Genomic DNA, 18,248 nt, shown 5'->3' with positions numbered 1-18,248 from the left:
ATGAAAGACCACTTTCTCTCAGTTTCTCTGGGTAAATGGTGAAACCATGGACCAGTGTCAAGGGAAAAGATTTAGTTCCCTGAAGGAGTGAGCTGATGACTCTTAAACCTAATAACCTGGCACAGGACCATGATTTCTGGGCACAGGATGTCACCATGGGTACACGGGTACCTATTGACATTACAGCTTTTCAAATCAGCCTCGTCTCTCCTGCATCACTGCACCAGCAGGCCTTGCTTTATCACACAACTGGCTGGTAAGACAAGCACTGGGGTTTGCTCCATGAGCCTGGCCCTCTGATATGAACTGAGTTCTCTCTCCTATAGATGTCTCTCTCTGGGCCAGTCCTCAACGGCCAACCGGGACTGCGTTCCCCTCATCCCCACCCAGTTCCCCAGTCAGGGCGGCTCAAGGGCTGGTGGTTTTCCTCTCCTTTCTCTGGAAGGTGGCGACCTCCTCCCCTATGCAGGGCTCACGTGCAGCTCTCCTATTTGGAGCTGGGAGAACGGCAGGACTCAAGCAAAGGCCAAGTCACTATTAATTCTCAGGTGTGGATGATGAACAAGAGGCGAGCTGGGGAGCAATTACATATTTAAACACCTTGAGCCTCTTCTCCTTTACGGCACTGTTAGGTTTCTATCTACAAGATCTAGTATTAAAACAACAACAACAACAACAACAAACAGAGCACTAAGCCACACTTTATGAAAAGTCCACGGGGTATTTAAAGAACTGTTAAAGCAAATCCGTTGATTTGTTTAAAATATACATCAGTACATATAAACAGGGCACGACTGGTTAAATCAAGTCCCCTGCTGGGCTTGTCTTCTGAGACTTTCTTAGTAAAGCTCAGTTGAAGGTGAAGAGACGGCACTAGAGGAGGGGAGACCAAACAGTCCCCACGGCCCCTCAGGCTACATCCCTGAGATATAATGGAATCCAAGTGATGAACAGCAGATGGTCCCATTATCTGCAGATTAGTCCTTTACCACAAGGCAAAGCAACAATTAATATTTTTACAACCAGCGGATTGTGAGGGTAACCCTGCCCAGTGAAGAGTTTTCTCCAGAGGAGCAGAAAGCACCTTTGGAGGCTCCGATCTTGAGTCCTCCTGGGAGAGCCGCCTCAGGAGCAGGCCCAAAAACCAGCAGAGCCGACCATGCCCAATTCATTTTCCACAGCCCCGGCTGCCCTGTTTAGGAACAAATACCTGTCCTCACTTCCTCTCCGGTTTAGTCTAAGGCTTCAGGGCCAGTGGCGGGAAAAACAGGGCCAACAGTGGGGGACAACCTCTGCTCAGGGCCCAGATACCCAGGCTGCTGGTGTCTGGGTCCTGTACATCAGACACTCGGAGAGAGGCCCGAGCTGGCCTGGCCACGTGAGTGGGGAAAGGAAGGAGGGGCTGTCCAAGCAGAGGAACCAGCCACTAGAAAAAGGAACAGAAGGGCTCAGAAGCCCTTGCGAAGAGGGGAGAACACAAGCCCAGGCAGCTGTCTCTTGTGGGGCAGCTATGGAGGGAGAAGCGGTGAGGTCTGCCCTTCCTCGAGCTCTGGCTTGGACACTGACAATGTTCATTTTTTAGGACAGCATTTTCTAGCCTATGTTTTCATCTCCAGTGGAATTTCAATTAATCCTGAGATCAGAGCAGATAATCTGCAGGATGATCTTGGACCCTGCCCTGGACCCCAAGGCACAGCCAAGAGAAGAGAGAGGACAAGGAGTGCTTGGCATTTCACACCAAAAGACTAACTAGCCCAAGGCTGAGGTTGGCTTTCGCATTCAAATGAAACTATGCAGTGAACTGTGACCCTGTTACAGGGAATATTATATCTAAATAAAAGCAACTCCCAAAGGCTTCATTTCCTTGCTCATTTTGGGTGAATTTTTAATCATTTAAGGTCAACTTTAACCAAATCATAGATGCCTATATAAGCCTATCATTTTCTAGCCCAAGTACTAGTAAAGACATTTCCTTCCACACAAATAAAAATTGAAACAAAATATCAAAGAAAAAAAAAAAAAAACAATGAAAGTAAAAGAATGTGAAAAGAAATACAAATCAAAGAAATTTATTGGTGTTGACAAAAATACATAATACAAAAAAACAAAACAAACACAACAGAAACAAAACCAGAGACTCCCCCTGCGGCGGGGCCCCGCGCCCGAGGTACTGATAGCCAGCAGCCCCAGGAACCCTCAGAGCATCGCACTTAATTCATGAGGACCTCCATCTGCACCAGCCTCGCATTGGTGTCTCCAGACGTCCGGTAGGGTATCATCCCAGCAAAGGTAATCAGGGCCCGGGCTTGACTGCGGAGTTGCTGAAAGAAAGGGGAAGCAGAGAAGAAACCCTGTTAACTTCCAGCTTGGGGCACTGTCCCGGGAACCACCACTCTGTCCCCTTCCATCTCCTACTCCTTGGTGCCAGGGCAGATTCCTGGCGGTGGATGACAGTCTTACTCCTCCACTGTCACGTGCGTTCCTCCAGCACAGTTAGTTAGGCTCTTCCACTGGGGCCCAATCCCAAAGCCCTTCTACTTAGTAAAAGATGGATGGGCTTGCCAGGCAAGCTGCCTCGCCTGCCACATCTGACCAGCTGCCAACTCCACCCTGTGCCTCACACTGCTGCTCCACTTCCCTGAGCCTCTCTCTCTCCCCTGGCTGGTTTCTGTCCACCTGCTGCCACAGGGACCCGAGTTTGCAGAACCTTCACAAAGCATCTGCATTACCAGAGGCAAGGCCGTACCTGAGTGCAGCCCCTGCCAGTTTTCCTCTCCTACGTCTTCCCTTTCCTTGAACTCCTTCCATTTCTACCCTCCTGACTGAAGGGCTTGGCCCTCTTCTCGCAGACAACAGTATTTCTGGGATTCCTGGATCGCTCCGGAATGGAAGAAGATTTTTGTCAGGTGTTTCAACTATAGAAAGAAGACCCTTCACTCCAATTTCCAAGTGATAAATTACTGAATAAGGAATAAAAGAAACGTAGGAGGAGGGCTTCAGGCTGCCCCATACTGAGATGCACTGGATGTTCATACCAGCAAGAAAGGAAACCGTATGTGCAACAGAAGGGGGTGGTTTACACACATCTTTTGGACCAGCAACAAGACTTTAAAGGAAAACTTGAGGATTACTTCCTTGGCTTCTCAGGGACCATTCAGGAAGAAAATAGAAAGGCAAGTGCCTTTCATGTGATACGTGAAATGAATTGGCAAGTACAGGTCCAATTAATGTCCAAACCAAAAGAAATTTTATGATAAGAGCACACATTAGATTTCCCTTAAAACTGCATAAATGTGCACAGGCTCTCATGCCTAACTTGAAGATCCTTTAAATGAGCTCCAGGGGTGTTCAGGCCAAGGAATCCATCCCCTCACTGAACAGCACTGCAACTTAAACCATGAAGCCAACTCCTTGGGCAGGCAGCTTTTACACATAAGCCTCTCCTCGACCCTATCTTTCATTACAAAGGAGAGCGGTGGGCAAGAGGAAGACAGGAGAATGGCTCTATCCATCATATGTAAAAACTAAGCGCCTAAAAAAGAGATTAAAACACACAAAGAATGTGAGTCCAGCTCGTCTTCCAACCATTCCCTTCAGATGTGGAAAATGGCCACATTTTCTTTGTCTGTGAGCAAGCCCTGCTCTGACCTGTGAGCAGCACACAGAATACCAGAAACACCCACCATTTCAGGACTCATATTCATGATGGCACCGCCCTGGGTTTCTTTTATCATGAAAACTCTGCAGCCAAAGCAAGCCCACCGCTGGCACATCTCCTATTTAGGCTCTTGCCTGTCCAAGTGCAGATGGTGGACCAGCAGCTGCCTCTGGTGCCCACCATGGATGGACCACCACGTCCATGGGCCGCTCCTGAGCACTGCATGTGTGCTGCCTAAGGTGAAAACTTCTACCATTACTCAGGAGGCAGACATTCTGACAACGACAGTGCCTGTGGGGTCAGAGCAGAGAGTGCCCACAGACATCCCTGGAGGCAGAAGGTAGTTTTCAAGGCTCTGGTTTCTTTTTTTTTTTGTCTTTTTGCTGTTTCTCGGGCCGCTCCCGCGGCATATGGAGGTTCCCAGGCTAGGGGTCAAATCGGAGCTGTGGCCTCCGGCCTATGCCAGAGCCACAGCAACGTGGGATCCGAGCGGCATCTGCAACCTACACCACAGCTCATGGCAACGCTGGATCGTTAACCCACTGAGCAAGGGCGGGGACTGAACCTGCAACCTCATGGTTCCTAGTCGGATTCGCTAAATTGGTGACCAAACATATGTACGGTTTTCATGAAAGTGCTGAACTGAGACTCATAAAGTCACCTTGCATTTTAAAATAGGAGGAATTCTTGTGGAATCACTATAAATTTGCATTTCGTTCGATTTCTCTAAGGGAGATATTCACTGACTCAGCACATCCCCCCTCCCGCCACCTTGAGAAGAGTAGCAACCCCATTAATGTTGGATTTCTCCTGAGAGTCCCCTGACACAAGCTTTACATAGGTGTCAGGCAGCAAGAATGAAAAAGAAAAAACCCGAGTAGATTAGGATCAGAGCAATGGTGTCAGACGGTGCAATGGACGGCAAACCAGAAAGGTAGTTCTCAGCGATGGCTCTGGCCAACGCTGGGATCTTACAGAATCACGGTCCTCGATGACTCGCTGGGGCCTGGATGCCGAGGATGGACTCGTCCCCTTGAGCCTCTTAAACTGTGTGAACAAGATGTTCATGGTGGCGAGAAGCACCTCTGAGAGGTTGTGCCTGATCTGGGCAGAGAGAAGGGCATAAAGTAAGGAGGAAGAACAGGTTGCGCCTGGTCCCATCCCATTTCTACAGCTGCCAGGTGGGGCGCTACACAGCCACTGGAGAGGAGCTGACGGCACTGAAATGTCAAGTGTGAGAGCAAAGCCCGGGCAGCGCTGCTCAGGTCAGGTGGGTCACTCTTCTGCTCCCTTCTTGAGCCAGTCCTTCTAGGTGAAAGCATGCTGACTGCATCTGGTCAGCAGAGCCATCACCGAAAAAAAAAAGGCTTCATCTAAATGTCAGTAGGTAGGGCTGCCCGTGCTAAGTTCTCCAGTCCCCACCACTCCGCACTGCCTCCCACCCACCACACTGTCTCCGGTGGCCCTACACAGCCCCAGCAGAGTCCTTGGGAGTGTCTATGAGGACAGGCCCTGGGACACCACTTCAGGTGACATCATGCATGATGTAACCAAGGGAAGGCAAGAAAACAACCAAAGGAGCGGCTGGGGGTTGACTTGCAGCAGGTGTGAAGGGAAGGCTGCCAAGAGGCAGGACCTCCAGAAATGTGCATACCACAGCAGGCAGGGACCCAGCCCACATGCAGAAGCTGCCTTCCTTCTTCCTCTAGCAGAGAAAGGAAAGGCATGTGCCTACAGAGTAACTGTTTTAAGTTGAAACACTGTCAGGAACATCCCTGAACTAGGCAGCTGGCCCTGCTGCCTGTGGTTCTAGAGAAGAGTCTTACCCCAGGTTCACATGGGAATAGCCAGCAGAGGTCTGGGCTGCAGTCCAGATCAGGGAAACCAGAATTTCTGGGCTTGTGCATGAAGATTTTTTTAAAGGTCTAGCAATTCCAATGTGCAGCCCAGACAAGCACCCTGGGCTAGGCAGCGACACATGTGATAGACCCTACAGAGATGGTGGCTCTGGGGCCAAGTGAGTCCATGGTCACTGCACCTGCTTCTTGAGACAAAACAGCTCAGAGAAGGGAAGGAAGGAAGTGTATCATGACGCACGTCTCTATGCCCAATGGAACTACTCAGATAAGATCACTGACATACCCTCTAGGACAAGTGGATATTAAGAATTAAACCAGATCTCAAAGGATCAACAAAAAAACCTATTTCTCCCAAGAACATGTTTGATCACTAAGGCAAGTATCTTTTCTGAGACAATAATCTAATGGGGATACGTTTACTTGCAGAAAAACCAGCCCAGGAAGCCTGGAATTGGACTCATCTGAGTGTGGACGGTGACTGCAGTAGGACTCTTAAAGTGACTGGCTACATTAAAACAAAAGCTTTCAGTGGAAGTGGGGAAAAAGGAATTTTTTATTTCAGGAAGAAAAGGACTCACCTCATCACTGAAATTTCTGAAGGCAGCCACTCTCTCTTCCACACTTTCCTGATTCAGAGGCACTAGCTTCAAGCGATCAATTATCTGTTTAAAACAAACCCCAGCATCCCCATAAGATACAACCATCAGAGTCATTTCATCTCCTTAAACACACAGTCAGCATCTAACATGTTCATAACGGGTTTCTTAATAGCAAATGCTACCCCCTAGTACAAAGGCTTTGATTCTTACTTGCTGACTGACTCAATTCCTATCCTTGTTTTCTGAGGTAGTTTCACAATTGAGAGATTTCAAATTACTCCGAGAAACCATTATGCTTTTAGACTAAAGAAGAAAGGAATAGAAAAAAGAAAAAGAAAAAAAAGAGCAACACAGAAATCCTTTTAAAATTCCCAGGATCATACTTGTCCTTCTTCACTTAACAGGCGTATCGGTGACATTTCCTTTGTTTTAGATGAGTCCCATGAAACATTCTCATTTTTCAAGGGCATACATTAACTTGCACTTCAAACACCCCTCCTGAAACTTACATCAAAGGCTCTGTCAATATGCCCGCTGTGATACTCGTCAAAAAAGGTGATCAAGTCCAACAGAAGATAGAACGTGGAGTCCACAAATTTATTTGCACTGATTCCCTGAGCCCTATACCTGAAGCACAAAAAGAGGGAAGGGAAGTATGAGTAGATGAGGAATTTCGGTGCAATCTATAACTTGAGGATAGCATGTGATTAATGTCAAAACCTCTCTAGATGAGATCAACGAGGGTGTAGAAAATAGTGTTTCCTTTGAAATGGTCAAGCATTTAATGGTGGACTTGATAGAAATCCACCTATAAATATTCGGCCTCCCTTTCAGTGAGCAGCTCCAACCCAGTTTTCTCTGGGTCAACTTCACTAGGTATATCTGTAGAGGGCACAGAAAGTGAGGCCTATCACCACAGCCTGGGAGTTACACCAGTTGAAGTAGGATAACTCCGCTAAGTCATGGGGATAAAAGTAGATCCTGAAACACTGGCCACTACACCTCTAAGAATTCCCCCATCCATCCATCACTAGCTCCATTCCAAAATGCCTTTGGGATGGCTGTTAATGGTATGCAGATGGGTACAATGCCTAGAATTAGGCATGATTAAAATGCTGAGATCTCTTTCATACCCTTCTTCTTGGCAAAAATGTTTACCAAGTGACAGGACCAAGTGTTGGTTATGATGTAGGGGATCAGGAACTCATTGCTGGTGCAGTGACGAGGCAGTAGAGCCACTCTGGGGAACTTAGACGTTACAGTAAAGCCGAAGATGCAGCTGGGTGGGTGCTGGGAGCCCCAGGGCCCCTGGGAGCCGGCTCTTACCGTTCTGCGATGGAGAGCGCCATGTTCTTCAGCCTCTCCTTGTTGGACTGTGGCGCACTGATCTGGGGGACGACAGGGCTGAGCAGTTTGTTCATCAGCTCCAGCACCTTGTCAGCATTCTGTTTGATTTTGGTAAATTAAGGGAGGAATCAATTAAAAAATCATCAGTAAGAGGGAAAAAACTAAATAACCAAAGCAAAAGCGGGAATTTCTGTTGTTTCTTGACTGGATGGTGATGACATGGATATATATACCTCTGGGAAGGCCATCAAGAGGTACACTGGATTATAACTATATATATATATATTTTTTTTTTTTGGTCTTTTTGTCTTTTTGCTATTTCTTTGGGCCGCTCCCGAGGTATATGGAGGTTCCCAGGCTTGGGATCGAATCGGAGCTGCAGCCCCCGGCCTACGCCAGAGCCACAGCAACGCGGGATCCGAGCCGCGTCTGCAACCTACACCACAGCTCACGGCAACGCCAGATCGTTAACCCACTGAGCAAGGGCAGGGACCGAACCCGGAACCTCATGGTTCCTAGTCGGATTCGCTAACCACTGCGCCACGATGGGAACTCCCAATTACTACATTTTTATACCTTTTAATCAGACCACAATCAAAACATTTTTAAATTTAAAAAATGAATTACAACTCTCTTTTTGCCCACTTTTCTCAGTTGGTAAAAGGAGAGAATGCAATCTTGAAGCCACAGAGTCATCAGTGTTCATGCACGTTCTGAGGAAGCACTGCTTACTCCAGCTCTCTCAGAACTCCTGGGCTGCTGTTTTGTTCCCTAGCACACCCCCATCACCAGCCCGTCTGCGGCTGCCCAGAGGGGGAGCATCGGGCATCTGCACCGGTAGCTTTACCACCCAAACATGATGGATGCTTACTCTGCTGCCAGTGAGACGACAGCTCAAGGCCTTCAGGATGTCCTCTCAATATGTCACTTTTGTTTGGCCAGAAATACCTTATGGGCAGAAATAATTCTGAAAAACGGGAATTTCGCCTTGACTGGACCATGAACTGCCTGAGCACTAGGAGAAAATGCCTTAGCAGGGAGAGGGGTACAACAACAGCACCTCCGAAATGTTTGTGCATTTAATGCCCAAAGGCTGACAGATCTATAAAGTGCAGAAGAAGGAAAGGGCACATTTTACCTTGGCAAGGTCATAAAGCTTTGCTGCTTCTTCAAACAGTCCTTTGTTTTCTGCCACAGAAGCAACTTTGTTGATAATAGGCTTTGTGTCACTAGTAAACTTATCTATGACTCCAGGCTGACAAAACAAATTATGGAAGAGAGGAAGAGAGAAACGGGGGAATAGAACTGTTATTTTAAACACAGAGAAGCAACTGGGATCCGAAAACTTCTTTAACTGAAAATGCTTGCCCTGGGCAATGCATGTATTTCATCAGCTAGACTCTGGCTTTCTTGAAAATATGAAAAGGACCAAAGAAACTATACATGAAGAGGCAGACTCACAGGCGGCACAGAGGAGTCAGCAATAAGACTCTGGGTTTTCTGATTTTCTAAAAAATGATCCAGAGTAGGAGAAATTATCAGTGATTTCAACTTTGCTGATGAGTAGGGGGAAAAAATTAGGAGGCTTAGAGAAAATATCTGAAAGATTTTGAATTTGCTAAGACAGATGGCAAAAGAAACCCAGTCCTGAAAAAACATATGGCAAGTGGTGTCAGGATATTTAAAAAAAAAAAAAAAAAATCACTCAGCTGCAACCAAATGGTCAAGAGACTATGGGAGAGGCCTTAGGAACCACAGAGAGAGGGTAGATAGCGTGACGTCTGATTGGCCGTCTGATTCTCCATCTGAGCTGGACCAATCAGGGTGACCTGCTCCCCCGACGATGGCAGCACGAGAGATCAGTGAAGAGGTTCTGGGGTTAAAAAGGACTGGGTTCAAATTCCAGCTCCCTTTCTTACTAGCTGTACGACCTTGAAGATATAATTAACCTCTCTTGTCTCTACTTCCTCCCTTGGAAAAAAAGATAAGGGTTCCCACTGTCTTAGGTTACTGTGGCAATTAGGTGAGATAATTCATGTCAAGCATTCAACACAGGGCCTGGCAGCTGTCACTACTCAATAAGCATGGCCACTGTCACCAGCACTGCCAACTGGTCTTCTACACTGGACAGTGTAAGCGGTGTGAGCTCATCTTGCAATTGCTGGCTGTAAATCATACCTTTGGCATGCAGAAGTTCCTGGGCCAGGAATCAAATGTGAGCCACAGCAGTGACAAGAGAGAGGCAGGTGACCCCACAAGGAGCATGACTGAGTGGGGTCAGGACTGGTCTCTGACACCAGGGCCTCTGCCCCTTCTGCTACATTGCCCAATAGGCATGATGGGTCTCAGGGAATCTAAGGCCGACAGCAGCAGCTGCACCTCTGGGGTGGTGTAGGGTTCAGAGTCCTCGGAAACTACCTTTTGAGACAGGTCAAGTGGATTTCTAACTTTCCCATCTGGAGAGAGTAAGTGCCATAATCTATTCCTTTCTTGCATATATTCTGAATTAAGAATGGCATTAACGTAGCCTTCTCAGGTAAAAAATGGCAGGCATGAACAGATTCAGTATTCTGAACATAATTTAAAACGCTCTCGAATCACAAATTTACACATTTTAAGGAGAAACATCAATGTGCGCAAAATCAAGGCCATCGTTTGGGGCCCCTGATTTTCATTCTTTGTTTTTAAAAAGAGGCAACTTCATTCCAATTTGCATCTTCAGTACCTTGACTTCCAAAATCTAACTGTATTCTTTTGACAATTATAAACCCCCAATTGTAAATTCACACATCTCTAGCGGTGCATTTTACTCACCTTTCTACTTCCATCATTCTCTAGTTTCCCAAGAATCATATCAAACTGCAGAGACAAAAAAAGTTTACTCAATTTACTGAATGAGGATATACACATAATCCACAATTCTTTGGAGACAAGAACAATGAGACTGAATCAATATTTTCACAGTCAGAAAGCAAAGAAAACTCTAAAGCCCTCCTGGCCACATCCACCAAACTCAGACCTCATCAGGTATCACATTAGCTTGAGAACATGTATACTGGAAATCAGAGGGTGGAAAACGAAATAGACATACCTCTCGACTTTCTACCACCAGCTCGCTCACACAGCGCAGAAACATATTTTCTCCTTGACTATCCTTCTCGTCCCTGGAATGGACACAAATAACCTGGTTTCAGGTGTGGCCTCAAGGACTCTGTCATTCCCACAATGGCAGAAATCAAAACCAGCTGAAGTAAATGTTCAAAAGCCAGTCTAACCTGAGGAAGTAAAAGTACTGGAGGGCCTCCCTCGGGTCTGTGGACTCAAACTTGCGGGTGTAGAGCATGAGTAGCCTCACAAAGTTCAGCCTCCGCATGCAGGGAGGGTCACCGGGCTCATGGCTGACTGCACCAAGGGGGACAGAACGGGTCACAACCACACTGCCCTTCTGACCCTCACCTCCCCCCGCCAGCCCACCCCACCAGGAACTATGGGAACTGACTCCAAAGACCCAGCAGCACCTGCTCCTGCAGCCCAGCCAGTGTTTGAAAAGGAGAGCTTTGGCCAAGTCCCTTCACTACCCTGTCCTCAATTTCATCCCAAGTACAGAGTGGAGGAAACAGCATGGTAGTAAACTACCAGCAGGCTAGGCTCTGAATGAAAAGAGGGAGACAACCGACCAATAAGACACGTGCTCTGGGGTGATGCTGCTGTGCTAAGGAAGCGGCAGCCCCTCCCACATATTTATCTTCTCTCCTCGCCTGACTCCCACCCAGGCAGGTACGAGCAGAAGATGGCTGGTGGCGCTTCCAGGGTCCCCAGTCAGAGCCCTAACGGGAACCAGAATCACGACTCCAGGGGCTGCTTCTCCTGCACCACCCTCTAGGCAACCTGACTGGCCACTATAAACTAGCACTCTGCACAGCATTTAATATATTAAACACCCCAGGGAATACTAACTGGGGGAGAGGGGCAGGCATGAACTCTCCCACTAATCATCCTACAGAAGCCCAACTGTCTCTAACACTCTAAAACTATTTATTTGTCCAAATCCTTGCTGGCTGCGCTCTATGTCCACCGCCAGCCACGGGGATGCGTTACGGCTATGCCACTGCCAACAAATACTCACGGAGCTGGGCGCTCTGTCCCGAGGATTTTAAAAGCAGCTTCAGCTCAAAGAGCACCAGTGCCACGTGGACAGCATGGCAGCGCAGCCGCTCCATGCGGAAGAGAAAGGCAATGGCAGCTTCAAACTGCGCTGTCAGGAAGAGCACTTGGAAGTAGAGGAAGGGCTGCTGGTTCACCGTGAAGTGGGACTCGCCTAGAGGGAGAGGAGGTCAAACTGACTCAGAAGGAGCCAGCCTACGGGCAGCCCCGAGCCCAAGCAGAGGCCCTGTGTGCTCAGGACTTGCTGGGTGGGATGAAAGCCCCAGCCTCTGCCTGAGCTGGTGGTAGGGGCTCTGGACACAGCAGACGCCACTCCAGCAGCGCCCAGCTTTCACGTCCTCCAGACCTCACCACACAGCTGAGTGGCGGCCACACTGTAAAACCCAAACTGCCTGTATCAGTTCAGGACCTTAAAATACAAAGGGGGCTGTTTATCTTCTTTAACCTGTTAAGAGTCACTCAATAGGAGAGGAATGAAGATTTCAAGGCTTCAGTTCACTGAGGTTCACGGATGTTTGCATTCAACATTGCCGACCACTAGTTGGAACCTTTTCTTTCCAGAATTTTTAAACAATGAGAGAAGGACAAAAAAGGAAAGCTATTTCTCCCTTGTTTGTGCTCAGATACAGCCACTGTTGAGATGTGAGGAAGCAATGGCCAGGTCCGTTACGTCTCTCTGAGCAAATGTCTACCAGAGCAGGTCTAAGAACTAGAGGAAAGAGTTTACTGTAAACGACCATATGAGTCACAATACGCTGCTTAAGGCCATATGGCGTCTACTCAAATTTGAAATCACTGCTCTGTTGCATTGTGTTTTGAAGATCCACTGCATTCTGAAGGAAAGACAGTGTTTAGAGAGGAAGGATATTTCCAGAAAAAAGCGAAGCAGTAACCTTAGGCGCACAAGAGCGATAAGGCAGTTATGTTCACGGTATCTTACCATAGTCTTCCAACAACTGTTTCTGGAACTGAGAGAGAGTGAGCCTGTCTTGTGGGGAGCTGGTGCCGTCGTCATCAAAACACACCTGGTTCAACTAAACCCCCAAGAGAAACACAGGCATTGGTATAAACTACTTCCCAAGCCGGGTGTGGCGTTGTAGCCAGTCAGCAGCCATGCTCGAGGCTCTGCTAACTGCAATTTACTTGTTGGGAACATTACACCGTAAAAAATGGGCCAGGAGACAAGCACCAGTCAGGCCACCTTACTGGCATCATGCATTAAGCAGTAAAATCTGCTTGCAGAGCATGAGAAGGGGGAGGGGGCAAATGTTCTACTGGGCAAGGGAAGCAGCGCCTGCCTTGAGCCACAGGTAGTCCTCGGTTTTGTCGGCCACCTCGCTCTGGTTGTCGGTGACATCACATCTGCCGATGATACAGTACACGGCCCGTTTGTAGGGATCCGTGTTGTTCCTGAGGGCCCTGCGGTAATGCAGCCGGAGCTTGTTCTCTGTAGCTGGGGACAATCTAAAGACAAAGGAACAGATACACATGCACACATGCTGAGGGTCCCCAAGGGCATCTGACAGCACCCAGGTCCCAACCACGGAACAGGGGCACAAAGCCTTCCTTCAGAGAGGGTAACAGAACGGTCCTGCCCACACTCCCCTGGGTACCCTCGCTTTAACCTGACCTGCAGGTAGGTACCAGCACCAGCGCCTCTGGCTGCCGGCTTCTTTCTCAAGTAGCAGCCTTCAGGGGCACGTGAGACTCTCTGGGGAATCAGTCCTCCACCCCACTCCCCAGCAGTCCTCAAGCAGTGATGGCCAAGGGCAAGTCAGTTCCTCTCTCAGTCCTAAGCTGGCCTCTCCACTCCCTTGTCCCTGAGAGGTCACCTCCCTACACTCAAGTCCTCGCCTCAGGGTCTCCCACTGGGGGAACGCTAAGACGTTAATTCTACTTTACACTCTCTAATGTCAGCAAGACAAGGGCTTACGAACAAGACAACTGACACTGCCTAAAAAAGTAACCCTAGTCTTCCAGAAGTATTGCTCGGGTAACATTATTTCTTCTACATGCAAGTGCATATATTTAAATTGAGTTCAGATATGAACTTAAGTCCAATTACATTAACAAAATCCAGAGAAAAAATAATGCTTAGTAGTTCCTTTAATGCAAGGGAACTAATAAACAACAACAAAAACCTTAGTGAATTCATTCAATGATTACACCTCAAGTTTGCTAACTTCTAATTCTGTGCTTTGAGCTATGAAATGTATGACAACCTATTTTCTTCTTCTTCTTTTTTTTTTTCTGGCTGCACCCACGGCATGCAGGCCAGGGATTGAACCTGTGCCACAGCTGTAACCACAGCCACAGCAGTGACAATGCCAATCTTTAACCTGCTGAGCCATGAGGGAACTCTGACAACATATTTTTATTTGGGCCAACCAGAAAAGCACTGAACAAGAATAAACCAAGTGTAACAACAAGGTTTCATTTTATAGAGTGTCTGTGCTATGCCTTGGATTTTGTAAGTCTAGACATTGGTGTCAGAATGGGGCTCTTTTAATGTTTTCAACTGTTATTCTCCAGAGTTCTACTTATTTTCTAAACTTCGTTTCTTCCCAAGGAGAAACTTATCTGGAGCCATGCACAAGGGAGAGAGCAATGCCAGCGGAGGCTGCCCTGTAGATGCACCGTCTCACTGACCGTACCTTCTGTCCTTGCTGTTCATGTACTCCTGGAACCAAGTTTTAAACTCTCCCAGCTGGTGCTGAGCACGGTTAACCACCTGTGAGGCGGCAAGCAGGTCTCCACAGCGCATGCAGTAATAAATTAAGGCCCACACGGGATGGCCTTCCACCTCTCCATCCTAAAAGAGGAACGGTGCTTGAATAAACAGGCAACCAAAGCTAAGTGATGGCTTTCGATGCGCTGGCCCTCAGCTAAGCCCTCTTCTTGTATTGAGTCACTTACTCTCACGACTCCATTAGGCAGGGACCGTGAATGGGCTCCTCCTCTGTTTTCCAAACCAGGAAACCGAGGCATGGGGATGTTAAATAATGTGCCCGAGGTAAGCTGGTAAGTGGCACTGCAGCTGCAGAGCCTTTCCTCCACAGCACTCTGTGCCCCACATGACTCAAAGCCAGCCAGTGAGCTTCCCTTGGAGCCCCAGTCCCCCACGGCACTCAGGTGACACCTTCTGTGATCATTACAGGTGTGCACTCTTGCAACCCCCACAAGCCAAGGCTGAAGACGTTCACTGACCAATGAGAGACTTATCATCAAATTCAGTTTATACAATGTTGGCCATTAGCCAAATAGCCCCTGAGCTGTTGGTTCAGTTCCTGAGTATCTCTGTTTTGGATGCCGTGCTAGGCACTGGGCATCTAAGAAGGCAGCTGTTCCCACTCAGCACCAGAGCTTTTCTCTCCTAAAAGTGGTTTCATCAAAACCTGCGAAGCATCACCAGGAGCCCTCTGGTTACTCCCCTCTGCTTCTCCCCAACTCCCTCACAAAAGTGGACCTCAGATTTCCTTTCTTGGCTCTTCCACCCTTCCCTTGACAGGACTCTTTCTAAAACCCAGATCTGATCGTGACACCCTACTTAAACCCCTCTGAGCTGTTTATTATCCCAAGTGCTCAGCCTGGCATTCGAGGTCCCACCCTACCAGGTGTCATGCATTTGTCCACGCTGCTCCCTCCTCAGGAACACCCTTTCCCAAACCCCTGGCTGGTGAGTGCCTATTCTTCAAGCACAAGTGCGGCCTTCACCTCCTGTATGAAGGCAGCCTTCTGTGCATCCTACCACCCTTGGTACAAAACACTCCGCACACAGCATGGTATCTAACATAACTGGGCTGTGAGCTGAGAAGAAAGGCACATTCTGGGAACCTTACGCAACTCTGTTCTTCCAGCTGTTTGAGCCAACCATCTCTGAAGTCATGCCTGACTCTGCTGCTCACACCCACAGACAAGTTCTATTGGGTCTATGTCCAGAACCCAATGACGTCATCACCACCCCCACAGCCCGCACCTCCTCTATGAGCAACCTGGACTCCTGCACCACTAGCCTCCCAAGGTCTCCCAGCTTTTCTCCTCGCCCCCTCTGGTCTCTTCTCCAAAAAGCAGTATCCACACATAACCTCATTTAAACTGAAAACATCTATGCATGCACGACTGCTCTGGGAGTGTTAACTGACCACACAGAGAAAGATGCCAGTACCTGAAGTCCAGGCAAGGGAGCTGGAAGTTTGATGTTCAGGAAACTTCGAACCAACTGGTAAGTCCCAGGCACCCCGCCCAGCTGGGCCTGATGCAAGTTTCCAAAGACAGTCACAAGGGTGTAATTCTTATAACTGGAAAAAATTTAAAGGTAAAGAAGAGGCAGACTGAAAACACGTATTACACACATCTGTGTCCCTACGCACTACGTTAGACTGTGAACTCCACAGAGAAGGGCTTGGACTTCAACCGCAGAAGAGGAAACAGCGCGTGCCTGATGAAGCACACTGCATTATTTATTCAGTGGGTGGTGGATAATTGTGAAGGTTTCTCATCACAGCAGATTCTCAAAAGAATCCCTAGAGCAATGTAATTGTGGACTTCAAATGCATTAAAGGCTAACATGTAGAATAATAATTGCTCCAGCTCAGAGCCTAATGCTCTAGTGAGATCTTTTTAAACTTTTAGCTTGGAAAAAATTTAAAGCTACAGAAAATTAAAAGAATAGTCCAATGAATGCTCATATACCCTTTACTTAGACTCACCAACTGTTAATCTTTGTAGGCATGTTTCTCTATGTATGCATACATACACATGTTTACATATGTGCACTTTTCATCTGAACTATTTGAAAATGTTACAAAAATTTAGGAATCGGGGCTACCTAATCTTAAGTACTTCACCATGTATCTCCTAATTAGGACAAATTGCCTACCTAACCTCAACACTATCATGATAGCAGGAAATTTAACATTATGTACTGTTATTATCTAAAATATAACCTATATTCAAATCTCTTAATAATGTTCCATAATTTTTTTTTTTTAAATAACCCAGGGTCCAGTCAAGTGAATGCCTGAAATTTAGTGGTCATCCCACTTCCATTTCCCTTACTCTTACTCTAGGGTAATTCTACCAACTTTTTATGGCACTGACCTTTTAAAAAGAATCCAGGCAGCTACCTGGTTACAACATCCCATAAGCTGGATAGTTCCTTGTAATCTCATCCAAGTTCAACTTTTTTTTTTGTCTTTTTGCCTTTTCTAGGGCCACTCCCATGGCATATGGAGATTCCCAGGCTAGGGGTCAAATCGTAGCTGCCGGCCTATGCCAGGGCCACAGCCACGCTGGATCCAAGCCACGTCTGTGACCTTCACCACAGCTCATGGCAATGCTGGATCCTTAACCCACTGAGCGAGGCCAGGGATCAAACCTGCAACCTCATGGTTCCTAGTTGAATTTGTTAACCACTGAGCCACGAGGGAACTCCCAGGTTCAACTTTTTTCGTCATGAATCTTACAAAAGCTGATGCTGGTACTGCCACTGAGTCCCCCAGTGAGGCAGGTTATACCATTTTGTCCCATTCATGGTAATATTTAGTTGTTCTCTTTTTTTTTTTTTTGGCCTCTCCACAGCGTATGGAGTTCCTGGGCCAGGGATTAGATCCAAGCCGTAGTTGCGACATAAACTGCGGCTGTGGCAATACTGGATCCCTAACCCATGTGCTGGGCCAGGGAGCGAACATGTGTCCTGATATTCCCAAGACGAGGCCCATCCGGTTGACCCACAGCAGGAACTCTAGTAACATTTAATTTTGATCACTTGGTTAAAAGGTGTTGTCCATCAGATTTTACTGCTGTAAAAACATCTCCTTTTCTCTTTGTAATTAAGAAGTACTCTACGGGGCAATATTTGGAAGTCATGTGATTATTTTGTTCACCAATAATCTTTCACCCAATAGTTTCCACTGATGGTCCTCTACTGTCACATTGGTGGGTCAAGTGATAACTTTCTATTATTCCCTCATCGTTTATATGTTAAATGCTTCTTACAATCCTCTACAGCGTTTTAAAATTGTTTTTACATTAAGATTAAAAGGTCCGAGTTACAGACATCTAAACATGGCGTTAACACAATGAAGAGCTTTCTAAATATGTTTTCTGTCCAAAACAAAAGACTGCCTCAAAAAGTCGGTGCTCCATATACACAAAGATATTCAACACCAGATTAAGTATGATAACAGATTGAAAGTGAGAGTGGAGACAAGAGAAAGAGAGGGAGACACAGAGAAAAACAACTGAATGTCAATTATAGAAAACACTCAATCGGAGTTCCGTCATGGCGCAGTGGTTAAGGAATCCGACTAGGAACCATGAGGTTGTGGGTTTGATCCCTGGCCTTGCTCAGTGGGTTAAAGATCCGGCGTTGCCATGAGCTGCAGTGTAGGCTGCACACTCGGCTTGGATTCTGTGTTGCTGTGGCTCTGGCCGAGGCCGGCGGCTATAGCTCCGATTAAGACCCCTAGCCTGGGAATCTCCATATGCTGCAGGATCAGCCCTAGAAAAAGACACACACACACAACTCAACAGAATTTGCTGTAGTTGTAAAAAATGATACTGACAAAAAACTTGAAAACTATATAAAACCATGTATTGTACATATCTGGATTATAAACT

At 47.2% G+C, this 18,248-nt stretch overlaps 1 protein-coding gene across 1 annotated transcript in view; it reads right to left on the bottom strand.

The window, feature by feature from the left end:
* Positions 1 to 2,053: 2,053 nt before the first annotated feature.
* NUP93 (nucleoporin 93) overlaps positions 2,054 to 18,248 on the bottom strand; it is a 115,554-nt gene continuing 99,359 nt past the window's right edge. The window contains exons 9-22 of the mRNA XM_047789847.1: positions 15,793 to 15,925; positions 14,282 to 14,439; positions 12,926 to 13,091; positions 12,568 to 12,661; positions 11,590 to 11,781; positions 10,739 to 10,865; positions 10,555 to 10,627; positions 10,278 to 10,322; positions 8,602 to 8,718; positions 7,443 to 7,561; positions 6,626 to 6,743; positions 6,096 to 6,179; positions 4,634 to 4,762; positions 2,054 to 2,321 (exon numbers count right to left, since the gene is read on the bottom strand). Coding sequence (XP_047645803.1) covers positions 2,211 to 2,321; positions 4,634 to 4,762; positions 6,096 to 6,179; positions 6,626 to 6,743; positions 7,443 to 7,561; positions 8,602 to 8,718; positions 10,278 to 10,322; positions 10,555 to 10,627; positions 10,739 to 10,865; positions 11,590 to 11,781; positions 12,568 to 12,661; positions 12,926 to 13,091; positions 14,282 to 14,439; positions 15,793 to 15,925 — 1,666 coding nt within the window. The 3' untranslated portion in view covers positions 2,054 to 2,210. The remainder of the gene's footprint in view (positions 2,322 to 4,633; positions 4,763 to 6,095; positions 6,180 to 6,625; positions 6,744 to 7,442; positions 7,562 to 8,601; positions 8,719 to 10,277; positions 10,323 to 10,554; positions 10,628 to 10,738; positions 10,866 to 11,589; positions 11,782 to 12,567; positions 12,662 to 12,925; positions 13,092 to 14,281; positions 14,440 to 15,792; positions 15,926 to 18,248) is intronic.

This window comes from Phacochoerus africanus, chromosome 8 (genome assembly GCF_016906955.1).
Source record: "Phacochoerus africanus isolate WHEZ1 chromosome 8, ROS_Pafr_v1, whole genome shotgun sequence".
Taxonomy (NCBI): domain Eukaryota; kingdom Metazoa; phylum Chordata; class Mammalia; order Artiodactyla; family Suidae; genus Phacochoerus; species Phacochoerus africanus.
This window is presented reverse-complemented; position numbering and strand designations above follow the sequence as displayed.